This window comes from Ciconia boyciana, chromosome 5, assembly GCF_034638445.1.
Source record: "Ciconia boyciana chromosome 5, ASM3463844v1, whole genome shotgun sequence".
Classification (NCBI taxonomy): Eukaryota; Metazoa; Chordata; class Aves; order Ciconiiformes; family Ciconiidae; genus Ciconia; species Ciconia boyciana.
This window is the reverse complement of record NC_132938.1, coordinates 36,751,816-36,778,581: the sequence shown is the minus strand read 5'-3', so window position 1 is coordinate 36,778,581 and position 26,766 is coordinate 36,751,816. Positions and strand designations below refer to the sequence as shown.

Sequence of the window (26,766 nt, the reverse complement as noted above, 5' to 3'; positions counted from 1 at the left end):
TTCGTTTTGCTCAGCTGTGGCTGTGACGTGGGAGGCTGTGTTGCACTACGTATTGCTAATGATCAGTGCCTAAATTTTATATGATCTCCCTTTAAGCCCCTTCCCCCAGATCTGTTGGCTGAAGTGTTTGGGATTTAGCACTTTTTTAACTCATTCTCTTGTCTGACCACGTTAGAGATCGTTTTCCCTTTGCTTGTACCATGGGCAGTACAAGAACCATGTGTACTGTTCTTCTCAGTCTGGCCTGCTCTTGCAGAAGTGAACAAATACTTTTCCAGGCCTACATAGGCTTTGAAAACGTGTAATTCAAAGTTTCTGAGAGTTCACAAAGGTCTGTAATGATTGGTAAATTATATATAGAAGATTATGGTTACTGTTTATGAAAATGTTAAATTGGTGTTTGCTACTTAAATACTTCAGCACAGCATTAAGTAGGCACTGAATGTGCTTAACTCTGCTCTCGCAAAAAGTCTTGCAGAAATGCCTATGATGTTGTGCATGTGTGTAGCTCCTCCAGAGACTAGTCAGATGAGTCAGTGCTGTTGTATGTGCTGCCAGGTGTCAAGTGTCTGTAGTTCTTGAAGCTGTAAAGGAACGAGAACTTGTACTTTCAGTTTTAATCATGTTTTTGCCATATATAACTTTGCAGTTAAAATGAGAAATCTGTTTTATGCTGCTGCTGTCAAGAGAGGGGACAGTTCATGAAGTGCCACAATGCAATTTAGTTTGCACTTTAAGCAGGCTTTACATATGTCTTAATTTACATTATTTTTGTTGTATCCTTTGCTGTGGTTTATGGTAATAAAGTTTGTGTGGCATTTGTTGACATGACTATTGTTTGCAAGGCCCAGCATTCTGACTGAAAAACGGATGGTGTGAATATGTACTGCAGTTTAATGTATATATTGCATATAAACCTGACCAAGTAGCAAAACTACCAAAAAAAGAAGAGGAAAGAAAATCAGGTCTGAGGAATCCATTCTCAGAAATGTTTTTTGTGGGTTCTAGGATCTGCTCCTGGCCTAGTCCAAATCAAGGTAGTTATGAGTGATTCAGAAGAAAATGTGGAAGCTTTGTCAGAAATCACTGCAGATGTGCGAAAATGCATGGAGTTAAAAAGATTTGCACAGATAGCTTAGATTTGATTGCTTGGTAAGTTTGAGCTCATTTGGACCATTTGCATTTTAATATTGTTCAAATTGAACTATCCACAGCTGTGGCTCGATAGGCAGAGTTTGAAGTTCTGCTTTTGGTACTAATTGCATTTGGATGCCCTTGGGAGGGGTGCACAGACCCCTCTGGAGCTTTGAAGTTCCTCCATGGCAGTGCATGTCTTGCCAAAATTTCCCCTGGTAAGGAGAATTATTTTGGAGGAAGTTACTGGAAGACCCTTTGCTCCTTTGGGGGTGGAGGCCCTGCTCAGCAGTTGCTGGTAAACATGCATGCAACTCACAGGGGGAGGAAGTGCCAAAGAAGCATCTTTCTTGTCTTGCTGATAAGGAGTGATTTTGTTCGTGTCTTTTTAATAATAATTTAAAACAAACAAACAAACAAACAAAACTGTAAAGCTCTTACTTGTAAAAAAAAAAAAAAAATCCAAAGGATGCGTTTTCTTCCCTTGCATAGTGATGAAACAGTGTCTTAGTAGCATGTATCTATTCCTTTTCCATTTATTGGAGCTTGCTGAAGGGTGGTGTGTGGGTAAATGCAAGCCTTTTCTTTTGTAACTTTCTGGTTTTATTTGGTTTATGCAGTGATACCTGAACATAGTGAACATCTTCTTTGCTGATACTCAGAAATGGCAAGAAAGGCTACGAATTATGTCTCAGTACTTTGGTGGTGGTGGGATCAGGCAAGAATAGATTAAAAAGATAAGTTCTCTTTATAGCTTAAAATATCTTTTTGATAGAGCTTAATATGAGAAAAACACAGCAGTTTAGGTCTGAAAATCTGAGAATTCTCAAAAATCCCAAAAGGAGGTTAGGGTAAGAGGAAAAACCAATGATATGCGTACCTTTCCCCAGTTGACATGAAAATGCTCCTCCTAATTTCTCCTAACTTATCTTTCATACTTTGAAAGAGGGAGGTCATGTTCAGTGTTTGTCTCTGCTTCCATGCTGTCTCTCCTGCACTGCAGTGTTAGCCACACTCCATGCTGGGCTGCTCTTCATCAGCCTCTTGTTTATTTGTAAAGGGACATCGCTTCCAGGTTTTCATGGTGACTAGTCCTGTTTATCCATGGAGCAGGAACAGGCTGGCAGCGTGATCTTCATCACTCTGCTTCAAATGTTTCTTATGTGGAGTGGCTCCTTATGGATATGGAGAACTGAGTGAGGCAAATGTTTTTGAAGGATCTTTGCTAAAAAAGTAATTAATCAGTGGAAGCAGGTGGGATGTAGGGCTCATTAGCCTCTCCTGGAGGCCTGCTGAAGTTACAGGATGATAAGACTTCAGGTAAAGTAGAAACGCTTACTTTGAAAACCCTCCAAGAATGCCTTGTTTTCACTAAGGGTACTTTTGTTTTAAGAAGGCTGAATGATCATTGCGTAGCACTGGTCATGGGCTTTCAAAGTGTGGGTTTTCAGGTATGCGTTTTGAGCCCAAAGTATTTAAACTATTGAGAGAATTGAGAACTTTTAAAAATTATCTTAGAGTCAAGTGCAGGAGGGGAAATGTTGGGTTTTAATCTTCACTTTAAACTACTGTCCATGTATTTGTATTAGCTGTAAATGTTTTAAATTGAAAGGGAGAGCTATTTTGTCCTTAAGGTCTTTTCCTGCCTTTTGCTGTTCTTCTTTCTTTTTCTCTCATTAATACTGGTACCTCTGGTCAGAGAACTGAAACACTAAATTAAATGCTCTGTTGACTTCCCTGTGGAGATAACATGCCAGGAAAACAGATGGCTTATTTTTTTTTCATGGTAAACTCATTTTATCATTTGCTTCAGCGAGTATCATCTCTGTAGTTCACTATTATATGGCAGCTTAGATGCAAATGATACTGATCCATTAAAACACTAACAGTCTTTGAATCAGGAAGGTTCCCTACCAACATACATAAATACATGCAGTGAATAAAGTGAGATTAAAAATACGGGAAAAGATATTGGGAGAATATCTGTACTTGTATTACGTGTAGAAATTCAGGGAGCTCCATATACCTTGAGTTGTCCTTCAGTATACAAGTGACAAAACTTATGATCACATGCAGTAGTTACATGTGGCTTTGAGGGGGAAATAAAAGGATGAAAACAGTCCTAAAAGGAGAAGTACCTTAATGTATTAGAAAAGTGTTTAAAATACCTATTCTAAATCATTCCTAAGAGATTTCCTTTTTCTGTGTATGCATTCACAAACCTAGCTGTTTTTTTCTTTCCAGCAACTGTTTTGAAAATGGAACACTGTTTTCATCTACCTCATTTTACTAGCATTTGATATTTTGAAAACATAGTAGAATAGATCTCTATTATTTATCCTTGAGCAATCACTTAATCTAGAGCCAAGTACAAGCCAGGTACTTTGCTACTGAGCTCTAGCTGCAGCCTGCAACAGTGGAGTATTATTATTGAACAAGAGGAAAGTAAAACCAGTGTATAAATGTGAATCAGTTGCATCCTGCAGATATAAAACGGGAATGATTTCAACGCAATAGGGTTTTTTTCATCTGCTTTGTCTGCTGCTTCTTTTTTTAGGCCCTGGTAATTAGCTGAAGAGGCTGGAATGTAAAATACACAAACATTACACCTTTTATTACCAAGTCTTACTCAACTGACTGTCATCTTCATGTTACTTCACTATTTAACAGTACTGTGCAGTCTTGACATGGCATTGTAAGATTATTATTTTTTTTTTTCCTTAGCTGACCATTTTGAGTGAGCTTTGGTCAGTGTTGTTGTCTGGAGGAGATACTGTATGATGTGCTGTTCACATCAGGCTCAATAAATTTGTATTTGCAAATGACATGCATGGGAATGTATAATGTTGGGCTGGAGGGGATTGAGTCCAGTACCTCATGGCTCTAGGCAGTCAATGTTATGTTCAATAAGGTACATAAGCCATCAGCTCCCTGTGTTATTGTACGCCATGGCTGTAGGTAACTTCCTAATGCCATCCGATAAATGTACATCCTGCAGTACAAGTCTTGGGCCTGTGTCTTGCAACAAGCTATGGGAAAGAGCTGGAGGGGTCAGATTTCACCGGACATTTGAATAAGGATTTTTTTCTGAACTGTTCTGTATGAACCCTTGAGGTATCATTGGAGAATGTTTCCAAATTGTCATTCTGTTTCAAATACAAGATTTCCAGGATCTGTGCTCATGTGCATAGCTGATTCCTGAATGACAAATACTTTGATCAGGCGGGTGAGAGACAATGGTGTGGTGATGTTTTCATGTCATAAAAGACTGTCTCTGGTTTGCTTTATTCTTAGATTCAAAAGGAAAAGAAACTGCGGCAATGAAAGCTGACCTACTGAGGGCTCGCAATGTGAAGAGGTATATTAATCAGCTAACAGTGGCAAAGAAGCAATGTGAGAAGAGAATAAGGCTCCTGGGAGGGCCTGCTTACGATCAGCAGGAAGATGGCGTTTCTGATGAAGGCGATGGCCCTCAGAGTCAGAAGGTATAAATCGAATAGCACATACATTGTCTGAAGGTCGTTCTAAATGTGTTGGCACTGGATCGTATTAGCCTCACTGTCATTAATCACTCCTTTCCCCCAGGAGTCAAGTATAAATTAATTGCTGCATTGTTTGTTTATCTTGGGAAAAGATAACTGAAGTACCCGAAAAGGCGTACTGATTGCTCAGCCTGAAATATTGCTGAATGTGAAACTTCATAAAGGATCGAGTGGCACGTAAGCATGTGTGATTTTTCAGACGTACTGTGTGTAGGGAGTTAATAAGGACATGGTAGCGGCCTTTCTGAAGGTAGCAACTTGCTTTCAAATAAAAGATTGCCAGCACATGTGCAGTGTTTCTTTGGCTCTTGTTATATTTACTGTAGGAAATGCGTGTGGGTTTTGCAAATACTGAGTTATTCAAAAGCAAACACTTACTTGTGGAAGGCAATTGACAAAATTAAGGGCAGTCATTGCAGAAAAACTCTGGTAAAGCTGTTGACTGAATGCTGGTTTTCAACATCACTGTAGTCTGGAATTGAAAAACTACCATTGTATTAGCCAGCATCTACAAAAATAAAATAATGGCTACTTATTCTTGCTAAACTTTAATAAGTTTAGTGACTTCCTTGTGTAATCTACTCTGTCCCCTTTGGGCAAAGCCCAGTAATTGATGTATTCAAATTGGAAAGAAGATTTTTTCTTTTTCATGTAGGTAGAAGAGAAGTTATCTCTTCATGCAGGGATCTTTAATTTTCATTATGTCCTTATAATAATTGTAGCTCAGTGGCACGTAAGAAAAAGTTGCATGATGGAGAAATAGTTCCTACTATTTGTTTTTTGTCTTTCTTGAGTAAGGTCTGAAAGAGAGCAATTCCCTAGCCCCCACTCGTCCTTAAAGCATGATTTCAGATGGTGTGTCATACATTGTGCCAAGGCAGTCCTGATCTGTTTCCTGAAGTTGGGTGTGGCGAGAGGTGCCAAGGAGAAAAGGAAAGAGAGAAGCATGTGGCAGCACCGCATGAGCCACTGATGCCACTTTTGGTGCCTGCTGAGGTGTTACAGACTTTCCAGGATAGATACGTGGTGACATAAGATTGTTTAGGAACGGGATCAAGTAATGAAGCTGCACTGTAGGGGCAGGATTGGTCAGAAATATGATAAAATAGAATATTATTGTAATTAAAATCAAAGGAATTCCTGTTGTTAATGTTGCATGTTTTATGACCCAATGGATTTTTTTTTTTTTTTTTTTTTTTGTGGGAGCTGCTGACGCAGGGTTATATCTTGCAAATATACCCATGAACAGCTCCATATTGAGTTAATGGTACTATTAATAGGAATAAAGGCTCCTTGCACAGGCATTTGTTGTAGTGATGGTGGAAACAACGGGATCCTGGGCTGCTCCGCTTCTAAGCTTTCAATGTGTTTCTTTGAAGAAGCCCCCTCCACACCCACGTCAGCATAGAAAATAGGAAAACTTCTTCTCTCTTCTGTTGTCCCCAACTCTCTATTGCCAGGAAGGAGGCGGAGGGAGGCTGGATGAGAGACAGAGGCCATGCTGTTCCCTTCTGAGCACAGAAAAATGCCCAGGGCTTGGTTGAGGAAGGGGACTGTCTTCACTGTTGCTTCTTCCCATCCTCTTCCTGCACTGTTGTAGCTGCGGTCTGGGTTCTTATTTCAAGGCAGTCAGTGCTATTTTGGATGCCAGCCCCTCCTATGTGGTCAGTATTGACTGAACACTCAGGCCTTTTTCTAAGCAAAAGGGAAGGGCGTTGTTTGGGATGTTGGTATGTTGCTGCTGGTGGCCCTAGACTTCTCTTTAGAGTCTGGCTGTGCCAGCTTTTCTGTTAAGCTAGCACTTAACCTGCAGAATGACTAGCTTGTGTAGAAGGAACTGGAAGTTTGCCTTCCTTTCTTCAACTTGCATGAAATAGGTCAGCAATGGTGTTTTGAATTATTATTTTCTGTAAGTGTAGTACAGAAGCTTGAATACATTATTAACATTGGGGAATTTTTGGTACTAGTTGAACAAAGAACAAATTGACTACTGACCTAAACTTGTATTTTGGTTTCACTTCTGCATCCTACAGAAAGCTTTCTCTTTCCCTACAGTAGTAGGGGAGTAATGGCATTGCTGGTAGAAGTCTTTAATGCATGTTCTGATTATGGGTTTAAATGTGGAGATGGATTATTTGGAGCTGTCGATGTTGTCCTCTTACAGATTTAAGAAACAAAAATTATGTGCTTTGAAATAGGTTTGGTTTTGTTTTTTTTTTCCTCCTTTCGCAGCAGAAGCTGATTATAAAAGTGTCAGTTTTGTGTTTGATAAATACATACAAGTCACGGGACTGTATACACTTTGAACATGTTTCACTCACCTCATTATCCTGAATCTGAGTTCTCTAGGGAAATCCTGAATGTGTGAATTATAATCAAATGTTTATAAGCAAACAAACAAACCCCAGCTACTCTCTGAATCTGAATTCTGTCATTAGCTCTGATACTGATTTATACTCTGCCCTGGGTGTGAGATTTGCTTTCAGAGAAAATGCAGTTTGAATTAGTGTAATATGTAAAGCATCTCTTCTAATCTACTTATGGTCAATGCAGGTTTTAGTCCTTTTTCTTAGAAACTGTACCTGCACTGTACTGCAGTAATTAATTGAGTTCTTGTTGTCTGTGTTTATTCAGCAAACCATTTGTTTGATCTGTTGTGTTCAGCACAACAGCCACATCACCACGTCTGTGAGATTTGATGTGTGGAGTCACAGCATCTCCTTAGTGGAGCTGTTTTGTGAACCACGGGTGTTATAGGAGGACCTCTGGGGATCTGGTCCTTGACTTGCTGCGAAGTAGCAAGGAAACCACCTGAGTATATCTTGAGGCACAGGCAGTTTGTGTTCATAATCCTACTCATGAGGACTAAGTTGAAACTCCTGCAGAAGACCTTGCTTCCACCACATCTGTGGATAGATGCTGATTTAACTGGTGACTGATCAGATTTTCACTGTGATTTCCGAGCTTCACCTTGTGAGATCATGTTATGTCAGGATACCTCATGGTACAGAATTTGGGAATATAAAGAAAGTGAGCTTCAATTGTTGTGTCCCTGTTTCCTGAAGATGGGGTGTCTTACAACAGAAGTATGTTCATGAACATGTGAGTCTCAAGGCAGAGATTTTTCCATTAGTGTATGTGCCGTAAAACAGCCAGGTACCTTATGTAGTATATACTTTCTGATAGGTGACTAATCATTGCATTTGGTTCAGCTACTGCTGTATATGACAAAGATATCCTTCTGATGACTCGCCTCTTTTTAAAAAATAATAAGAATATGTGCTTTAATTTTAGTCAGTGTACAGACAAAGCATTAGTTCATGGCTTTTAATGTGCAGATTGAAAGAGATACATATTTTTGCAGTGTTATTTTTTACATTCCTTTTATTCCTGTCTTCTACAAAAAAGAAAAAAAAAATACAAATGAAAACAGAAGTCCTGCAGTCTGACTGTGTGCCATCATCCCAGCAGAAAACCTCCACTACTGACCCAAATTCTGTTCACCTCACCCATGATCTGCAGTGCCGTTGCTAGCTATATTGTGGTTATTCATTATAGGCCAATGTGGTTGTAGCAAATGGGAACCTGGTGTGTTGCAAAGAAATATAGTGCAGTGCACCTATGCCGTGTCTGGTGCCTATACAGGCCCTTCCAAATTAAGTAGCTGTCTTGGTCGCAGCCTCTCTCTGGAGAGGAACTTATCTTTAGGAACTTGCCAAGACCAGGTCTCTGCTTTGTAGGGCCTGAAACAAGGCTATGCTGTGTGCATATGCTAGGGATGCTGGTTAAAGCACCCTGCTTGGGGAGGGGAAAAAAAAAAATCTAATCCTTTCCTAGTATTTGGCAGAGCCTGTGACCAGCTGTGGTATATTAGTTACTTTCCTGTTGGAATAGGGAATGGATGTGGCAGCAGTAAAGCTGCTGTTTTTTCCAAACCCGGAAGCTGCTCTCGAGTTAAAAGGACTTGAAGGGTTGCTGTTGAGGCTGATCATTCTAAGATTATATCTGCTAACTGGTTATTAGATTTGAGGGTGTACACATGCCCTAATGCGTGTGTATGTGCCAACATAGCTTAGAGCTTTGTACTCTAATCCGTGGTGATACTGAGTCATAAAATTATCTTTTGCTGAGGATTACAAATTACTGCAGAATCTCATTCTTTAAATCAGAGAAGGAAGGATCTTCCAGAGAATACTTCCTGGATTGTATGCATTTTGTGATACCTTACCACCTCAAACCTAAAAACCTCTTTTGTCCATCATTGTTGTCAATGAAATCTTAATAATGTTTATAGTACAGTGTTTTTAACACATTTAGTAATTCCAGGATAGTCAAGCCTTAAACAAACAAACAAAAACCTAAAAAAAGTTTGTGAGGTCTCATTTCTGCAAGAGAAGTTTAAATATGCTTTTCTGTCCATTAGTTTGTTAAAAGTATTTCAGTTTGCAAGGTAACTATTGGGAGGTTTGTGTAACAGCTTTATTAGGCAACACCACCACTTCAGTTACCATGGGGCACCTGTGCAGTGGGTCCTTTGTTAGGCGAGAGGGATGGTTGCACTTGCCTTGCTCCCTGCAGCAGCACTTACCCACAGTTACTTTTGAGAGGGGATATTTGTTAATTACCCTCCTTGCTGGCAGCCTGGGTGGGGATACCTTGGATAATAGAGGCGTAGAGACCAAGGTGACCTCTCGCTCAAGAAGTGACAGCACATGCTCCGCATTGTGAGTGATTTATTACCTCTGCTGTCATTTACGGAGCTGACAGTCCCGGAGATGGTGAAGATCTCTGTTCAAGAGTCTGGTTGACCCTCTTCTGCTGTATTTTAAATCATTGTCCTTGATAAAAATGATTGAATAGAAAGTATGATGTTGCACAGCAATAAGGCTAAAGCACAGACTGGCCTTTGAATTGTCATCTCTGTGTTCTTCTCTTTGACAGTCTGATCACCATTTCTGTAATAAGCCTAGCTTCAGCAAGGCTCTCTCTGCTGCTCAATGAAGATTATAGAGTGAGCTCTGAAAGGCAGAAGTTTATGTTCATATGCCTGATGAGCTCTTAAGCTAAGAGCAAGCCATGCCCAGACGATATAGGTATGGTAAAGGATAAAGAGAGGAATGTCACATGACTGTCACTGAGGAACTTTGAAGATGAAAATAAGCATTTCAGCTGCAACAAACACAATTTACTTAAACACTGCCCAAAATCTGGGGAGCTGTTTCAGACAAAACATAGGTGGATACAGTTTTTAAAGTACCTTCTTTAGCTTAGTTCATTAAGGAAGTGACTTGTGCTAGTAATTGTGTACATGCATGTGTACATAGTTTCCTCCCATACATCTTGAGTCCAGCAAACTGTTTTTCCTAAATGTGACTTGGTGGTAGAGTCTCATAGGTACTAGGTTTAGGAAAATATGTGGCCTTCCCAGAGAGACAGATGCTGATACATGACCTGAATTGTATTATTATTAGGTATCAGAAAACCCACATTAGAGAAATTATTAATGCCTCAATCTCGGTTGGAATTCATGTCTTGCTCTGCTCTGTACCAAATTATCTTTGCTATAAAATGCAAAGTCATAGGAAGCTAAGATTCATTAGCCCCAGTGCTTAAGGACCTGCTTGTCTTTTCAAAGAAAAAGGTGTGGGTTGGTTGGTGTCTGTGTTTGTCTCAAAGAAAAGGTCTGGATTCACAGAAATAGTAGAGGATGAGGAAGCAATAATGGTTTTTTAATCTAACAGCTTAATGGCTGCAGCATCTGCTTGGGTGTGGGAAGTCTCTGTTTTATTTCCTTTTCTGCTTGACGTACACCCTCTTCTCTCATCTCGGGAAGAGTCCTGAGCATTATATCACAGCCCATACTCTTCCCTGGCTGCATTTCTGATAGATGCTTTTCAATAACACTCAGTTAATGGGAACTGGCCACCAAATCCCTAGCTGCCTGGGTAAAGAACTACACTCCATCTTTTCTGTGTCCCTGGGAATAATTAAGGTACATCTCAAAGCTCTGTGGCCTGTGGCATGGAAACTGCTGGTGTTACTCTCTGTTTGAATCAAGCACAGAATAGATCAGTTAGCTTTCAGCTTGGCTCCTCTGCCTTGCAGGAACATTGGAAGTTAAATTTTTGGAAATAGCGTTTAATGAATGACTTGAAATGCCATCTTAGTCCTTTGAAATGTAGTCTTACCTCCTGGACAGAAAACGTGGACATTTTCTGTCTGGTAGGAGCATAGATGCATTTATCTTCTAAATACTTACAACTCATATTTTTTATTTTTAAAAATTTTTTTTTAAATGAAGCTAAACTATTGCTGTAGAAGGTCTGTGCCATTGAATGTAGTTCACATGTTTGTGGGATGCATGGTGCTCTGGGGGCACATCAAGTGAAAAGATTTTCCCCATAAGGGATGGAGAGAAGCTAGAGTTAGGTATTTTCCCAGGTTTTATTCTTAGTTTTCCTTTCTTCAGATTCTTCAGTTCGAAGAAATTTTGGCCAACCCTTCATACCGAGAGCACTTCCGAATCTACATGGAAAGGATGGACAAGATGGCTTTGATCGGTCTTTGGGAGTCTGTGGAGTATCTGAAGAACGCTAACAAGGTGGAAGAAATTGCAAGTCCACGAGGCTTGTACATTAACTGGAATCTCTGCTTGTTCTGATCTTGATATTAGGAAATGTCTTTGTATTTATGTTTTTAAAATAGCGATAGCATAGGGTGGGTGCTAAGCAATTTAATTTTTTTAACTTTTTCATATCGATGTTTGGGAATAATCATAGAATCATTTAGGTTGGAAAAGACCTTTAAGATCATCAAGTCCAACCGTTAGCCTAGCACTGTCAAGTCCACCACTAAACCATGTCCCTAAGTGCCACATCTACATGTCTGTCAAACACCTCCAGGGATGGTGACTCTGCTGCTTCCCTAGGCAGCCTGTTCCAATGCTTGACAACCCTTTCGGTGAAGAAATTTTTCCTAATATCCAATCTAAACCTCCCCTGGTGCAACTTGAGGCCATTTCCTCTTGTCCTATCACTTGTTACTTTGGAGAAGACACCGACACCCACCTTGCTACAACCTCCTCTCAGGTAGTTGTAGAGAGTGAGAAGGTCTCCCCTGAGCCTCCTTTTCTCCAGGCTAAACAACCCCGATTTCCTCAGCCGCTCCTCATAAGACTTGTGCTCTAGACCCTTCACCAGCTTCGTTGCCCTTCTCTGGACACACTCCAGCACCTCAATGTCTTTCTTGTAGTGAGGGGCCCAAAACTGAACGCAGTATTCGAAGTGCGGCCTCACCGGTGCCAAGTACAGAGGATGATGACCTCCCTAGTCCTGCTGGCCACACTATTTTTGATAGAAGCCAGGGTGCTACTGGCCTTCTTGGCCACCTGGGCAGACTGCTGGGTCATATTCAGCTGGCTGTCAACCCACACCCCCAGGTCCTTTTCTGCTGGGCAGCTTTCCAGCCACTCTTCCCCAAGGCTGTAGCGTTGCTTGGGGTTGTTGTGACCAAAGCGCAGGACCTGGCACTTGGCCTTGTTGAATCTCAAAATATGGCAATTAAAAATTGTGGACTGTTGTGATGATGGTTTACTGTTGTTTTGTGTAGCAACATGACCTGTAAAAAGGATACTTGATGTGCAAAAGTAGTAGAATTATTTCCCCCTGCACCAGAGAAAAAACTTGCAGTAATATGGCTTTAGTTGTATCAGCTCATTTGAAATTTAAAAGTACATTACAGTTTGATAGTCTGTACATAAACTTCTCATCTTGCCAATTACAGGTAGTCCATTCAATCCAACCCTGTGAAAATTTGTGTATATGTATTTTAAAAATCCTTTTGAAAGAGAGATTTTTCTGTAAAAGACCCTTTTCTCTCCCTGTTCTGTTGCTGTATAAGCATCTAAGTTTCTCCAGGAATGCCATGCTACTGCTAGAGGGAAGAAAAAATGCTATATTGTAATTTGTGCTAAAATGAAGTAGGAATGAGAACCCTGAAACAGGGATAGGAAGTACGACTTAAAGTTGCAAGAAGTATCATGGAGCAATGGTGCAGAGCAAGAATGTAGAGGACGAATTTGCTGTTTGTGAGCAGTGGGGTGGATTTTTGGGGGAAACTGTTCTAAAGTTCCAGGATTCACACTAGCATGAAATACAAATTTCATTATTAAGTATCAGTTAACTTTTTATTCACTGTAATTTTATTACTCTCCTATGTAGAAAGATTCTAGTCCATTGGAAAACACAAATAACATCCTGTAACCAAAGTGGCAAATTGTGGACCGTGAGTAGTGAGCCATTAATACGATCTGAAGAAATGGCTAACAACCAACTCAGGCTAGAAAGTGTTCATAAAAATGGTTTGTCAGGCACCGTGAAGAGAGTTGTATAAATCAATTTTGGTTTGTAGACTGCTCATGATTGGAAAAGGTGCCATAAATAATTTTATGACCTTTCAGCTGTAATTTGTCTCCTTGCTTTCAAAGCAATATGTATAGTGCCTTTATTCAAGACTTCCTTTTTTTTTTTTTTTTAAGTGATTCTAACATACTGTGCTCCTGTTGCACCACAGAACATAAGGGTTGTCTGCCACTACAGGGGCAGCTTTGAATACAAAAAAGTGGCATCGTGCAGCCATGTGGCTGTGATACTGTCACATAAAGCAGGTAAAGTACATTGTGCCATACTAAGTGAATGGGTAAAACCTCTTTAATTTGTGTCAGTTTAGAGAGATGATCATGGGCTGTGCTGCTTTACTTCCTCATTCAATCCTGTGCACTGCTCTGTGCTCAGTGGAAATACTGGGCCTTGTGTATTGGTAAATGTCTCTTCAGGTGTGCTTTTTTATTTTCTTTTTTCTTTTTCTTTCTTTTCCCCCTCAAAAATTAATTATAGTCAAGTATAAAGTGAGTTGATTCTATCCAGCAGAAGACAGGAGAGCTGATACAGCTGAACTCCACAATCTGAACTTAAAATGGTGACCACAATGTTGCTCGAGCACTTTTTTTTTTTCCTTTTAATACCAGCTTTTGGAGCATACTTTTAAAAGCAGTGGATGTGAGAAGCTATGGTAATTTTAGAGCACAGCTGTTTCTTCACTTAACAAATATTGCTATTTATCTTGTGAAAATGACTGCTTAGCATAGGTGCACAGGCAGAGTGCTTGATCTCAGTAAAAGATGCACAGATGTGTTCTCATACATCTGGGCGTGAAATTGGCTTGATCATCCTTCAAATTATGCACCTGGATCCTGAGTCATCCTGATATTTTTAACATTTTTTATTATTCTCTTCTCCCTTCCTCTCCCTCCTTGCTTCCTAGGCTGAAATACCTCAACTGGTGAGTGAAATTTATCAGAATTTTTTTGTGGAAAGCAGAGAAATACCTGTGGAAAAATCAATTTATAAAGAAATACAGCAAAGTCTTGTGGGAAATAAAGGCATTGAAGTATTCTACAGAATTCAGGCAGATGTTTACGAAACACTAAAGGACAGATACTACCCCTCATTCATTGTCAGTGATTTATATGAGAGATCAGTCAAGAAGGAAGAAGAAAGAAGTTCTGCTCAGCCAACTTCTGAGGACAAAGATGAAGTGGTGAGTCACATGGACAATTTATTTCACTGTTATTTAAGGTGATCTGAAGATGATCCTGACTAAAGCATATAGTAGCATCTTCTGTCCTTGAGCTTTGGATTACTTTTCTTTTTTTTCCTGATGTATTTATAAATATCATCACTCTTGTAGTTTCATCAGGTAAACCTGCTATATTTACAAGCTCTTTGAAACAAACTGGTACAAAATGACTGGCTACTTAAACTTCAAATTAAAGTAGGTATTTCGGCTTTCCAAGCCTTTCGTATTCTGTATCTTTCGTTATGCTCCTTAGTATCAGAGAATGCAAAACATACCTCATACAAGCTCAGCTGCTCTGCTTTTCAGTGAAGAAAATCTCACTGAAACATCAGTAGGTTTCTGTCTAGATGTTGTCTGTCCCTGTTTCCTGTGCATTTCCTAGGCACTAGATAGGTTTTAAAAGTTGCACAAAAGAGGAGAAGAAGTAATGAAAAATATAATCTTAGTGCTTTTTTAATTAATTTATTCAATAAATTAATAGGCTATGTTGGAAGATAAAACTGATTAAAATAGCACTAGAACTGGAAATACTAAAACAGCATTCAAAATGTCGTAAGCAATAACCCAATGGCAGCTCTCTTGGGGCAGGTTTTTTCAGTGGGTTCTCTAAATGGATCATGTTGGGGGAACTTTGTGTTACGTTTATCTAAGAACATTTTGACGTGAGCATCTCTCAGAGTAGTGAGCATCTCTCAGACTAGTGAGCATCTTTCAGTTAGGCTGCCACTTCAGATCAACATGAATATCTTCATTTTACATGTGAACTTGCTCAGAACACAATGAAGTGTAATAGTTTATCTAAAACTGGATCTAAATGGACAAAGAAGCAGCAGAATCCAGAGGTGCTGATCTGCATTCTGCCATTTAGAAATAATTTTTCCAGAACCTAAGGCTTTTGTATTTACTGCTTAAATATGACTTTCATTTCTGTAGGTGAGCTATTACAGTCTCCATAGTCCGCATATCAGCAAATCTGCGGAGATGAGCTGTTATAAGTAAATTACTTCCAATACAAACTTTTTAGAGCTTGCTGAATTTTTCATTGTTTTTCTCCCTATATTCTTTTCCTTGATAAAAGATTCAAGACGCGTTTTCTACTTTCCTCACTGCTAACTCAGCTATGTGTTGAGGGTGGTAGGTACTTCAAAGACCTTCTGTCCTTGTGTTTGCAATCATTGGGACTTTGAGGAAAAAACTGTTACTGGTTTTGTCCAGAACTTTCTAAGTATTAAACTTCGTGCTTTTTAATCTCTTTATATATTTCATGCAGAGTCTAACAGAGATAACCGTTTCTCTAAGAAAACTGACACAACACTTTAGCGCTAGCTGTCCTCTGTCAGATAACATTTACTATAGCTGCCGAAAAATTAGATTTTTGACATCAGCATCATCTGTCCTTCCTGTGAGTCCTTGGATAGATATGTGCCAGATTTGAAGGCTGTGTCTGCTGTGAAACCTTGAAGACTAATATATTGCCAAGTTTGCCTATGGTTAAAGGGTTTTTTTGCATTTTTAACAACAAATTAAGTATGAAGTTGCATAGACGGTTAGAGCATCTCTCGAATAGAGCAGTCCTAATGGCTCTGTGCCATGCTTCAGGGTCTTTTGAGGTGAAAATAAATTATAAGAAATTCTTCTTTCTGAAGCTTCCAGTGGGCTTTCAAATGTTGGTGAAAATGCACTACTGGCTCATAGGTTTGGGTTTTTTTCCTCCCCATGTATAGGAAACCACAGCTGAGAAATGTGATGTTTCTGGAGGGATCCATATTGTTAGCAAATACTAATTGGTTTTGTTTAGTTTGGGTTTTGGAATTCTACATCCTCACTTCCGGAGGTGCTGTGGGAGTTGCCTGTGTTAATTTTCTATACATTTCACTGTTATAGCTGGATAGGTAAAAAGCCACCTAGTGTCCCCCTGGAGGGGCGAACAAAAGGGTGAGACCTGATTAAACATGAGAAAATCAAATCAGAAGATAGGAATCAGGGCGAGGCCAGACTCTGCTGGTTCTGCTGCACATGGAACAAGCTCTTTCTTCTTCCTTCCAATCTGTCATCCCTTTTCACTCCTTGGACAAACCTCCTGTAAAAGGTCATGAGTAGACGTAAAAATACAGAAGGAAGCAGTGCCTGCATTCAGCACTTTGAAGAAAGAGGGTCTGGTGGTTGCATCGGTGCTGCGTGCGTTAGATCACTAAAATAAACCCAAAGTCTGCGTTCTACAGCACTCACAGCAATGGAAGTCATTGTCAGTTTAGCAATCAGAGGAAAATAGCATGATCCTTTATGATCTCATCTTTGAGTCTGTTGGTTGCTTATTTGATAAATTTGGTAATTTTAGTACAGGTAACTTGTTATCTTGTAATTCTAGCATTTTTGTGATAAACCTAGTGATTCAGCAGTGTTTTTTGCTGTAAGTGTCTGAAATGTTAATGACAGAGAAATCATGTAGTGTACCTCTGGGAGCAGAGCCTTACTGATTTGTAGTTAATTGCAATCCTTTGATTACTGGAACCAAACTTCATATGAAAAGTCTTTTAATTTTTCAGTGTTGAAAATAGCATTTTTGATTCTTTTTTACCTCTGTGCTTTCCGACAAGTATAAGTTTTTATTTTATGGTTCTGTTCAATACAGTTTTGAATAACACCCAGTGTTGTTAATTGTTATTATTTGTATTATTGTAGTACCAGGAGATGACAACAAGCTTTCACGAGCTGAGCTCTGTATACATGCTTGGAGGCAGTCTCTGACCTGAGGAGTTTAGTCCATGCAGAGTAGACAGAAGAAAGGACGGGGCATAGAGCTAATGTTATTTACTCAACCACATAGCAGGCAAATGCAGAGCTAGAAAAGGACATGGATTTCTTAGCCTAGAAATCCTGACTTCTGCATTATGTTACCCTCCCTTATGAGGATCACACTAAGAAGATTCATTATTGTTGCTACTGTATCTCTTCTCAGACTTTTTTTTTTTTTACTAAGATGTAAAATACTGGAGAATTTACCGTAGGATTTTCTCCTCTAAAACTCATAGAATTTAGTAGAGTGTGAGACTTCCTTCTGTTAGCTTTTTGTTAATGATATAAAGATACAGCTTACTTAGTGGGAATATCATTAAATAACACAGAACTCTCATTCATGAGATTAGATTCATAGCTTCCCACAGATAAATTAAGATATAGTCAGTCACAAGCACACCTCAAAGATCTTTGAACATGGCAATGGTAACATCACAGTGCTGTGTTTGCTGGATGTCAAGGTCTTCATGCCTATTTGGGAAAGTACAGTAGGAAAGGGGAGGCTGAGGCAAATGCCAAAAGATGTTAAAGAGAATGTCACTGAAAGGTGTGAAGTTTTCTAATTTTTTTGCATGCCTGTAGTACATAAGATGGAAAAAGCTATTGGTTTGTCTGAAGGAATATAAGCAAACGATTTAAAAGTTTAACATAATGTGTATGTGCTTTTAACACAATTTTATTAACACTTCTAAAACCAGCAGTAAAATCTGTTTATGAAGAGAAAGGATTTGGTTTAGATTGTTCTGCAGGCTGATAAATCTGTTTTGTGAAGGTTTGTGGGAGGCAGGACTTTGTTGGAACTGTGGGTTTTTTTGTTTTGGTTGCCCCCCTGCCCCTTCCCCCCATTATCTTTCAGCTCAGAGCTAAGTATTTGCTTTTCTATCTGGCTCGGAATATTGATCATGACTACTAAGCTGTTGTTGCTTTTAAAACAAACTTTGACTCTTCCTCTCATTTACACTAAAGCCTTAGCTTGAAGGTAATTTTACACAGTTGGCAAGAGTTGCCAAAGAGCTGTGGTGTAAATGGTGATGAGGCTTTGTCAGTTGTTTTGGTTTTTTTAACAGACTTATGTTTCATGTTGGAAGTGATGGCTGGAATATCTGTTACAATCTCTTATACCTACATTTTTGTCAACATCAAGAATAAGTGTTCTTCTACATAAAATGCTCATGGAGCAAACAATAACTCTCTCCTTTTCCATATTAATGATGCAATTACTCCCATCCTCTATTCCTAGAGCCAAGGTTGTGAAGAAGCTACTGAAGAATGCAGCACAAGAATTAATGAACAGGCCAGTTATGCTGTAAATAAACTTCGCCAGCTAAATGACAAGCTTGAGTATAAGAAACAAGCTCTAAATTCCATATGTAATTCACCAAAACCCGACAAAAAGGTAAGTACCTTTAGTGTCTTCAGTCTTTTTTTTTTTTTTTTTTTAAATATTTTATGTATGTGTTTGTAATATCCAGTTGTTTCAGGCTTTTTTTGGACAGGTCAGATTGCTATTTCAATCAACCTGTTCTAGAAAGTGAAATCAGAGCTTAGTTTTAATTGTTTATTTTTTTGCCCCCCTTTTTTTTTTTTAAAAGCTATTGTAGCTAAAATTGTAAATATGATTTATATTGCTTTGTTTGTCATAGAATAACAACCTCTCTCCCAGTTGTCTTGCTGCTTTGTTGGTGGCAAATAGTATTTCTTCCTTACATCTCTACCCACCTATATCTGTATAATTCTTTATGGCATCTGGTTTCGTGTCCCTGCCGCATCTTGCAGCACTGCAGTGGAAGTATGTGCTAGTTAACTTCTGCTCCCTCTGCTGGCTTTGAAATAGCACAGCACAATTTCATAATCTCTACAGTTGTGACTGGCTTGCTCAAATAAAAGGGGGAAAAAAACCCCCAAATCTATAAAAGTGACTGATTTCCTTTATAAGGAGCTAGGAGAAATCTGCAGGGCACATTTTCATCAGACTAAAAATTCTGAGGGATATGAAACTTGGGTTTTATGGGCTTGGATTAAAAAAAAAAAAATCTCTCTTTGCAAAGTGCAATAGTTAAGCAATCTAGAACATACTCAGGCAGAAGCAAGTGATTTGCATTTGTCTTAGGCCAACTCATTTGCATTGCTATCGAGGACGATATTTCAGGAGTTGTTCAGATGCAGCTGGGCCAAGCTTTTCAGGTATAATGAGATGGGTTGCAAATGGTAGATGGTGGGTGAGATGAACAAGTAGCCAAGGCATCTCCCTAAAATGGCCTCCTGCTAGGGATGGCAAAAATGTACCTGAGCATTAGTCGTTGCTCAGGACCTGGGTTCTTCGTACATTTGTTCCTTCACTCAGGGTGAGTGCTGAGATGCTGGTCTGAATAGAAGTTGACACCCAGCTCTGAGGATAGCTACTTCTAAGAGAAAGATGTGGACAGTAGTGTTTGAGGCCACCCTGGCTAGCTTCATTCCCTCTGTCTCTTCCATATCCCCCTTCTGCCAGAGGTTACTGCAGACAACTGGAAATGTGTCCACAGCTGTTCTGGGGTGTCCTGCTCACAGCTGCTCTGCTTTGTGTGTGGCCTCAGCTGGCAGAGGATACCTCTTATTTGTCATCCAACCACTACTGTTTGGAGTGATAAGAGCACAGATGTGTGTGTCTTTTTTTTTTTTTTTTTTGTGGAGTTTTAAAACCTGTGGAGTTTTTAAGTGGACAGTTAGGGTTGACAGTGTGAGAGCACCTTGTCACAGGGACTTTAATTTTTCTCCTCTGGATGTGGCAGGTAAAAATTTGGTTCTTGGTCATATGAAGTAATAAATGTTTCTAAAAATTCCACAGTTTTGTGCCATACAAAGGGGAATGTCACACACATTTTGTATTAAATTTTTTAATGTCAAGCTGTTCCTGGGTTGTTTGTTTTCTCTTTTTGAAATGCCTTGGCTGTGAGACCCATACAAAACATGTATGAACATCTTTAGGTGGCTTCTAGCACCGTGCAACTCGGATGCCAGTCAGTCAAGGAAGAAAACTGCTCATTTGAGTTGCACGTGGAATGCTGCTAATTCTAAAATAAAATGCTCTGTAGGGAGAAGTCTAATTTCAATTCTTTCTGTGGAATATAAAGAGTAGCAAGGATGACATGAAAAGATGACAAGCAGTCTCAGGCAATGTCCCTGACGTACAAGGCCCACTGCCATAGAAGATAGCTTGATCTTTGGAGGTCTGTGGTGCCACCTTTGGTGCATGTCTCATGCCCAAAGCTCAGTGACTGTCTCCCTTGGGTCTGTGAGTGCAGTCTCATGCCATGCTGTGCAACCACAGTAAATGTGCAGGGACCACATTCTTTCTAGAGTTCAATCTTGTCGTCCTCGGTAGCAAAGCAAAACCTTAACATTCCCCACCCAGAGCACTTTCTAGTGTTTGCTAAGTCTTATCTTCAAACAAAACTGTGTGACACAATTATTGAAATTAAATGGGACTTTACTGAACGGAAAAGTGCCTCCATCTCTATCAGGAATTATGTGGAAGTTGGAGGGATTTTATGTTAACTTGTTCAGATCTTTCATATTTCCAGTGGAACTGTACCAGGAGTGAACATGAAACTCACTTTGAGAAATTTTAAGAGGTGCTCTTATAACGAGCTTGTGGTGCAAGTTGTACAACTAAGACTCATAAAATTGACTGTGAAATATCATATTTAAAAAAAAGTGTCAGCAGCTTTTGTTGTGTTTTCTAATGTCACATCTTATGTATACTTCCACCTTTTCTTGTCATACTGTCTCCTGGTAGTATGTATGGTTACTTATTTTTTTGCTGATGTGATGAGATACACTATTTCTCCTTTATGAGATTATGGCAGTGAGCTATGTGTTGATGAGAACATCTTTTTAAATGTGTGCTTTCCACAATAATAAATCCTTCCCTTTCCAAAACTAAAATGAATTAAGTGGTAACTTCCTAAGTGATTGTTAACATAGCTAAGTTCCTAGAAATGAAATCTATTCCCAGGTTCTTCAGTCGCATCATGTATATCTGAAAATGGTAAGGAGGATGTCTTCAGTAATGCATATTTCACTAACTGCAATTTCAAGTTTGTATAAGACGTGTAATATATGCGTGTAATATACAATCCTATCTAAAATGTCTTTTATGCTGATAGTGTGATAGTAGCATGTCCTTCTAACTCGTTTTTTATTTTAGTATCAGGGTTGACCTTTAAGATTACTGTGTATTCTACAAATTTATAAGAGGCATCATAGATTCTCTCACAATTTTTTTTCCCATGTGAATTGTTCTTTCTCTCCATGCTTTTGTACCTTTTCTCCTTTCTGAATAGTGTCCCTAAAGACACAACTATGTGTGTTGCATAGCTTTTTCTTACCAATTGTAATCAAACTTTCCTCTGCAGATTGTTTCTAAGCTGAAGGATGAAATTACTCTGATGGAGAGAGAGCACAATGACCTTCAGCTACACATTGCAAGAACGGACTGGTGGTGTGAGAATCTTGGTATGTGGAAAGCCTTCATTGTCTCAGGCGAGGTATGGTTTGTTTTTTATGGCTTTTTATCTTCTGGGTCAGTTCAAACTTGCATGAAGAGAAGAATAAAAACATGTTTATACTTTCCTTATACCTTTGTGTACACTGTGTATACTTCATATTTACTTGGAGGGCAGGAAATCTTAACCTCTTCTGAACTCCTCTGTTTCCCCAGTGACTACTACCATGCATATACAAAATTTCTAGTCCTCAGATGCTGTTGTAACGGAGTTATAAAAATACCTGCATATATGTGAACTGGTTTTGGCATTGGGTGAAGTAATTTGCGTCTTGGGCATTGTTTTTCACGAGAACTGTCTCTTGTTATATTACCATGCTATCACACTTGGGTGCAGTTGTGTGTCTGCTATGTCTCAAAGATGCAGTACTTAGACTTTTTGTGGTCTGTATTATATTTAATGGCAGTTCAGTTTCAAGGGACTAGAATACCCAGAAAGAAAGTGCCTTAAATCTGTGAGTAAGTTGAAGGAAAAGTTAAGTTTTCTCTTCTTTTTTTTTTTTGTCTTGTTCTGCTCTTCCATTTGGGAGTAGGCAGACAATTGTAGAATGAATGTAAAAAAAAAAAAAAAATTGTAATGGAAACAAAAAGTATTACCATCTCATGGCTTTCTGTTAACATTTGCCATGAAAGGAACCCAATAAATGCTTGTTATGTAGTGACTGTAGGCTCACACTGTACATAAACAATCTTCTTGACAGTAGGACTTCAGAGGATTAAAGATTAATTGGATCTCTACTGGCTTGCCTCCTGTGCCATTAAGAAAATGTTCATTAAATAAGTAGTTTCCTTGGGCTAAATTTTCTTGGAAGAAAAAATTATGTGCTGTTGAGTTTATTTGGTTGTGTCTTGAGCTCTTCCAAACTATTGATAGGCCTGTGAACAGTTAAACTCATTGTCAGTAAAAGAAGAAATAAATCCAACAGGTTAAAAACTTAAAGTGCCATTTTAAAAACCACATTCTCAATGTCTCAACGTCTGGGTTTGTTTTTGTTTTAATGCTGTTTGCAGGTGACACAGTTGAGAACGGTGAAGCTCTTAAGTTGTCTTTAAGTGTTCTCTGTAGCTTTTGAAGTCTGGTTTTAAAAAACAGCAATACTGTGTGCAGCAAAACTGCAGAACAGCATCTTTCTGGTAAGGGGCACCATACAGAACTGTCCAGCGTCTCCCTTATTACCAGATGAGAAGGTGGTTCGGCTAAATAAGAGGGAGGTTGGGAGACGTTTCTAATTACTTGCTGCCTTAACTATAACTTATAAATAGTACTGGATTACATAATTAAATGTAGGCTTGCGTTAATTGGGCTGTTTGCAGCTCTGTGTTTCAAAGGGTAGGCTGGAGAAAACATTAATGTTGTAGTTATCCATGTTAATTAATTGCTCGGGAATGTTCTGGCTGCAGTTGATGATTTCAGGGGGTGTGAGTAGGTGACATTGTCTTCCTATCTGCAGAATATGCTGTTACTAATCCTAGCATGTAGCTCTGTGATTTTAGAGAGAGAAAAACTTGGTGGCCCTATGTTTTTTGCAGAAAAGCTTAGTAAAAATAAATTTTGCTATAGAATTTGAGCTGAAAGTGCAATAGCCTGTCATCGACCTTTTAAATTGATTTACTAAACCAGTTAATAGATAATACATATAAAACTAGAATTACTTAAGAGTTGGGAAAAAACTATGTGTCCAAACTGTTGTTTGTACTCTCTTAGCTTGAATCTTTCAGTCTTTATAGTTTTGAGTCATAGAAATGCACTAGTTGTGTATGTGTGAAATATATATTTAAAAAACCAAAATCAATGTAAATGGTATAACCTACAGGTGTCTTTTGGTAACTAATATTTCTGATAAAACGGTCTTTGGAGACTCAAGTGTTTTGGCTGGTCAGTAGAGGTTGAAAAAAGACAGTGGGAACATGCAGAATGAGGGGACCCATGATAACAACTCATCTAATTCTGTGAGTCACTTCCCCGTGACAGGTATATTCCCCCCATACGAGCAGGTATAAAACTTACAGCTACGTAACCTAACATGCTCTGCTTGCTTTAATGGTTTTGGCCTTGTATCATTTCGTATTGTAGCAGACGTTCTGCCTCCTCTGTCCAAAGAAAGAAGACTGTTTCAGAGCATAACATCTTTTTAAAGATCTATTACTTTGATAAGGAATGGAGTTTGTAGATTCGAATAAGGTGAAAAAATAGCTTGTCTTACTAATTTAAGTATCTTGGAATTTAGGGTGTTTATGCTCAGTGGAAGTTAAGAAAATTAGCTTCCTGTGAATTGAGGAAAACAACAGTGTGCCCGATACGCCTTCTGCATGGTCTTTCTATGTTTAAAAGGGACTTTTAAGGGACTTTTTTTTTTAACAGCAGTCTGGTTAGCCCCTATTTCACTGCTGCACAGCTTGGGTGGGCTGTTTCAGAGAGCTGCTCTGACTGAAGGAAGTTTCTCGTGAGTCATACAGTTCTTCACTGGCTTAATGACTGGGCTAATTTTTGTTAATGTTTAATTATTCCTGACGGATGTCTGGACCATCCCTTAGTGCTTCTAACAGGTGGTTCAACCACTTTCGTTGGCAGCTTGTTACTTTACTGAACTATTATTACAGTTTTTGCTAATGTTAAGTTTACATTTTACCTACTGCAGCTAATAGCTATAGTTTCTCCTGGAAAGTATTTAATAATGTTTGTTCCTCATTTGTTTTTGCAATATTTCATTGAATGTTTCTTACTGTTACCACACTACACACCCCAGTAAGAGGTGCTCACCTCTGGTGTGCGCCTTGTAGTTTTTATTAATCAGTGTAGGTATGTCAGCATCCTCATTCGTATCTCTCTCTGTCCACTTTGGGACTTTGTGCCTCATAGGGAGAAGGTAGAAGTCTTTACTCTTTGTGGACTAGGTATCTATGGCATGCTAGTAGACAGTAAATTCCGGAATAATTGATCTTTACATTGTCTTGAGGCTATGGAGCTGCTGCCAATGCAAAAAAAACCCAATAGCCTGAAGCCGCTTTGGGTACTTGAGGGCTGATTCTGTCCTTGCCAGGTAAGTAGCAGTGAATAACCTGAAAGACTCATGTGTAAGCTGAGAAAGGGCTGAGGAGGAGACTTGTGGAAATGCCATCCTAGGGGCTAATTCTGAGAGCCCTTGCCAGTGCTGTGAAACCATCAGGACCGAGACTATCACAGGACCTTTGGATTTGGAAAACCAAACCAGAGCACAAATGTTAAGTTTATGCTTATGAAGAATCAGAGCTGGAAGAAGGTTAGGATGGTTCTCAGAAAGAACTGGATGATTTTTAGGATGGGAGTAATAGAAGTGTGGTGAAATCTCACAGGATGGCATACGAGGTTTGGCGTTCAGCAGGAACTCTGGGCTTTGGCTCCAACCTGTTGGAGCGCTTTTTGGCTGGAAGCAGTAGGTACGCTGGTGGCTTGTCAGATGTGCAGTTTGTCTTGAGTGGGCTGCAGGTGTGAAAAACGCAAATGTGGCCCTTGGATATATCGGGAGAGGAGTTTCCATTCGAGATGAGGAAGTGTTACAGTCGCTCTGCAGGTGCTGGGCCGTTGCGTTTGAGAAGGGTGGAATTGAATGAGGAACTTCTCCCTTGAGAAGTGATTGTGAAAGCATTTTCATTTGCTTAGCTTAGCAAAAGGGAGACTCAGAAGAGTAAGGCTGTCTATAAAAACACATCAATAATGCTAAACATAAGGGAGAGGTGAAGAATTGTTGGAACAAATGGGAAATTAGTTTGGAAATTGAAAGGAAACTTCCAATGACCAGGGTGAGGGTCTAGAGCAGACCTTTAGTGTAACAGGGATGGAAAAAAACCTTGTTTCACAAGTTTGAATTCATTCATGATACCAGTTGTATGAGATGGTGCCTGCAGCAAAGGACTAGATCTAGTTTAGAAGACCCCCTAACATCCCATTTTTCTGTGCATTTTCCAGTTGACTCATTAATTTGGAAAAAGCAAATGCACAGGTACTTAAGTTGATCAAAAATTTTGCTTTCTTCAGAAGATCTTGAAGACTTTTGGATATTTATATGAGGGTATTTGAAGGAAGTTGTAATGTGTCTCCACCTAGTAATTAGAATTTAAACGATCTTGCACGTGGATCCTAACTTGAAAGCAGGAGTACCACGTCCTCCCATTTTGAGAATGTGCTTCCAGAGGGATGACTCTCTCCTGACAGTTACAGTTCAGATGACCCTACGCACATGCAAATCCCTGCCCCGGGGACAAATGTGTAATGGAGAATGATACGCATGACTCGGGTCAGCATTTTCAGCACTGATCTCCCAGTTTTTAAAAGCGGCTGCCAAGAGGTGTTTGTGAGTCACCTACAAACATAAATCCAATCTAGCTCAGGGGTAGACAGGGCAGAGACTGTCCCAGGAGATCCCAGTCCCTCTGTGCCAGGTCCCTCTAACCTACATTTTGGAGGCTCTTCAAGCGTCTCTTTCTGCAGTAGTCTAGCAGGAGAAGGGCAGTTCCCCAAGTAGCTGTGCTGGGAACCAGGCACATTTTCGGATGTTCAAGCTGGTACTTTGTATTCTGTCTGGGTGCTGCTGCAGCTTTTTTTTTTCACAGAGAGATGTGAAACCTAGGCCTCAGATCGGGCTTCCCAGTGGTCTGTGTGCAGCTTTAGGAGGAGTGCGTCGCAGGGAATATTCTCCATGTACAGCTCTGAACAGCTGTAAAATATGAAAATACATTTTAGCTGTGTGTCTTTTACAATGGTGATGTAGCCACTCATCAAATTATCTGTCACTAGCTTTAAGTATTGTCAGACCTTTACAGGCTTCTCAGAAAATGTGTCATATTATATGAATTTTGAAGCTTATTCTTACCCTAATTGGATTAGTTAAATATTCTTTTTAAAAAAAAAAGCTCAAAAAGCTTAAAAATTACTACTTTCCTTAAAAAGATTGTGTGAGAGTGGTATTTTATAATTACCTTTCTATTATTTGCATGTATATTAAAACAAGCATTTGAGAGTTTGGATTGGCCAAAAAGAGCTATGTATTTTATGCATTTCCCTTATTTGCCTTTCATAATCTATTTAGCTGTCCCCTTATAATAAGTAAACAAAAATCTGTTACCATTAGGACA

At 39.3% G+C, this 26,766-nt stretch overlaps 1 protein-coding gene across 1 annotated transcript in view; it reads left to right on the top strand.

Annotated features, from left to right (window-relative positions):
* SNX25 (sorting nexin 25) overlaps positions 1-26,766 on the top strand; it is a 91,378-nt gene that overhangs the window by 50,366 nt on the left and 14,246 nt on the right. The window contains exons 7-11 of the mRNA XM_072862575.1: positions 4,429-4,619; positions 11,146-11,277; positions 13,998-14,273; positions 18,349-18,504; positions 21,506-21,637. Of these exons, the coding sequence (XP_072718676.1) occupies positions 4,429-4,619; positions 11,146-11,277; positions 13,998-14,273; positions 18,349-18,504; positions 21,506-21,637 (887 nt within the window). The remainder of the gene's footprint in view (positions 1-4,428; positions 4,620-11,145; positions 11,278-13,997; positions 14,274-18,348; positions 18,505-21,505; positions 21,638-26,766) is intronic.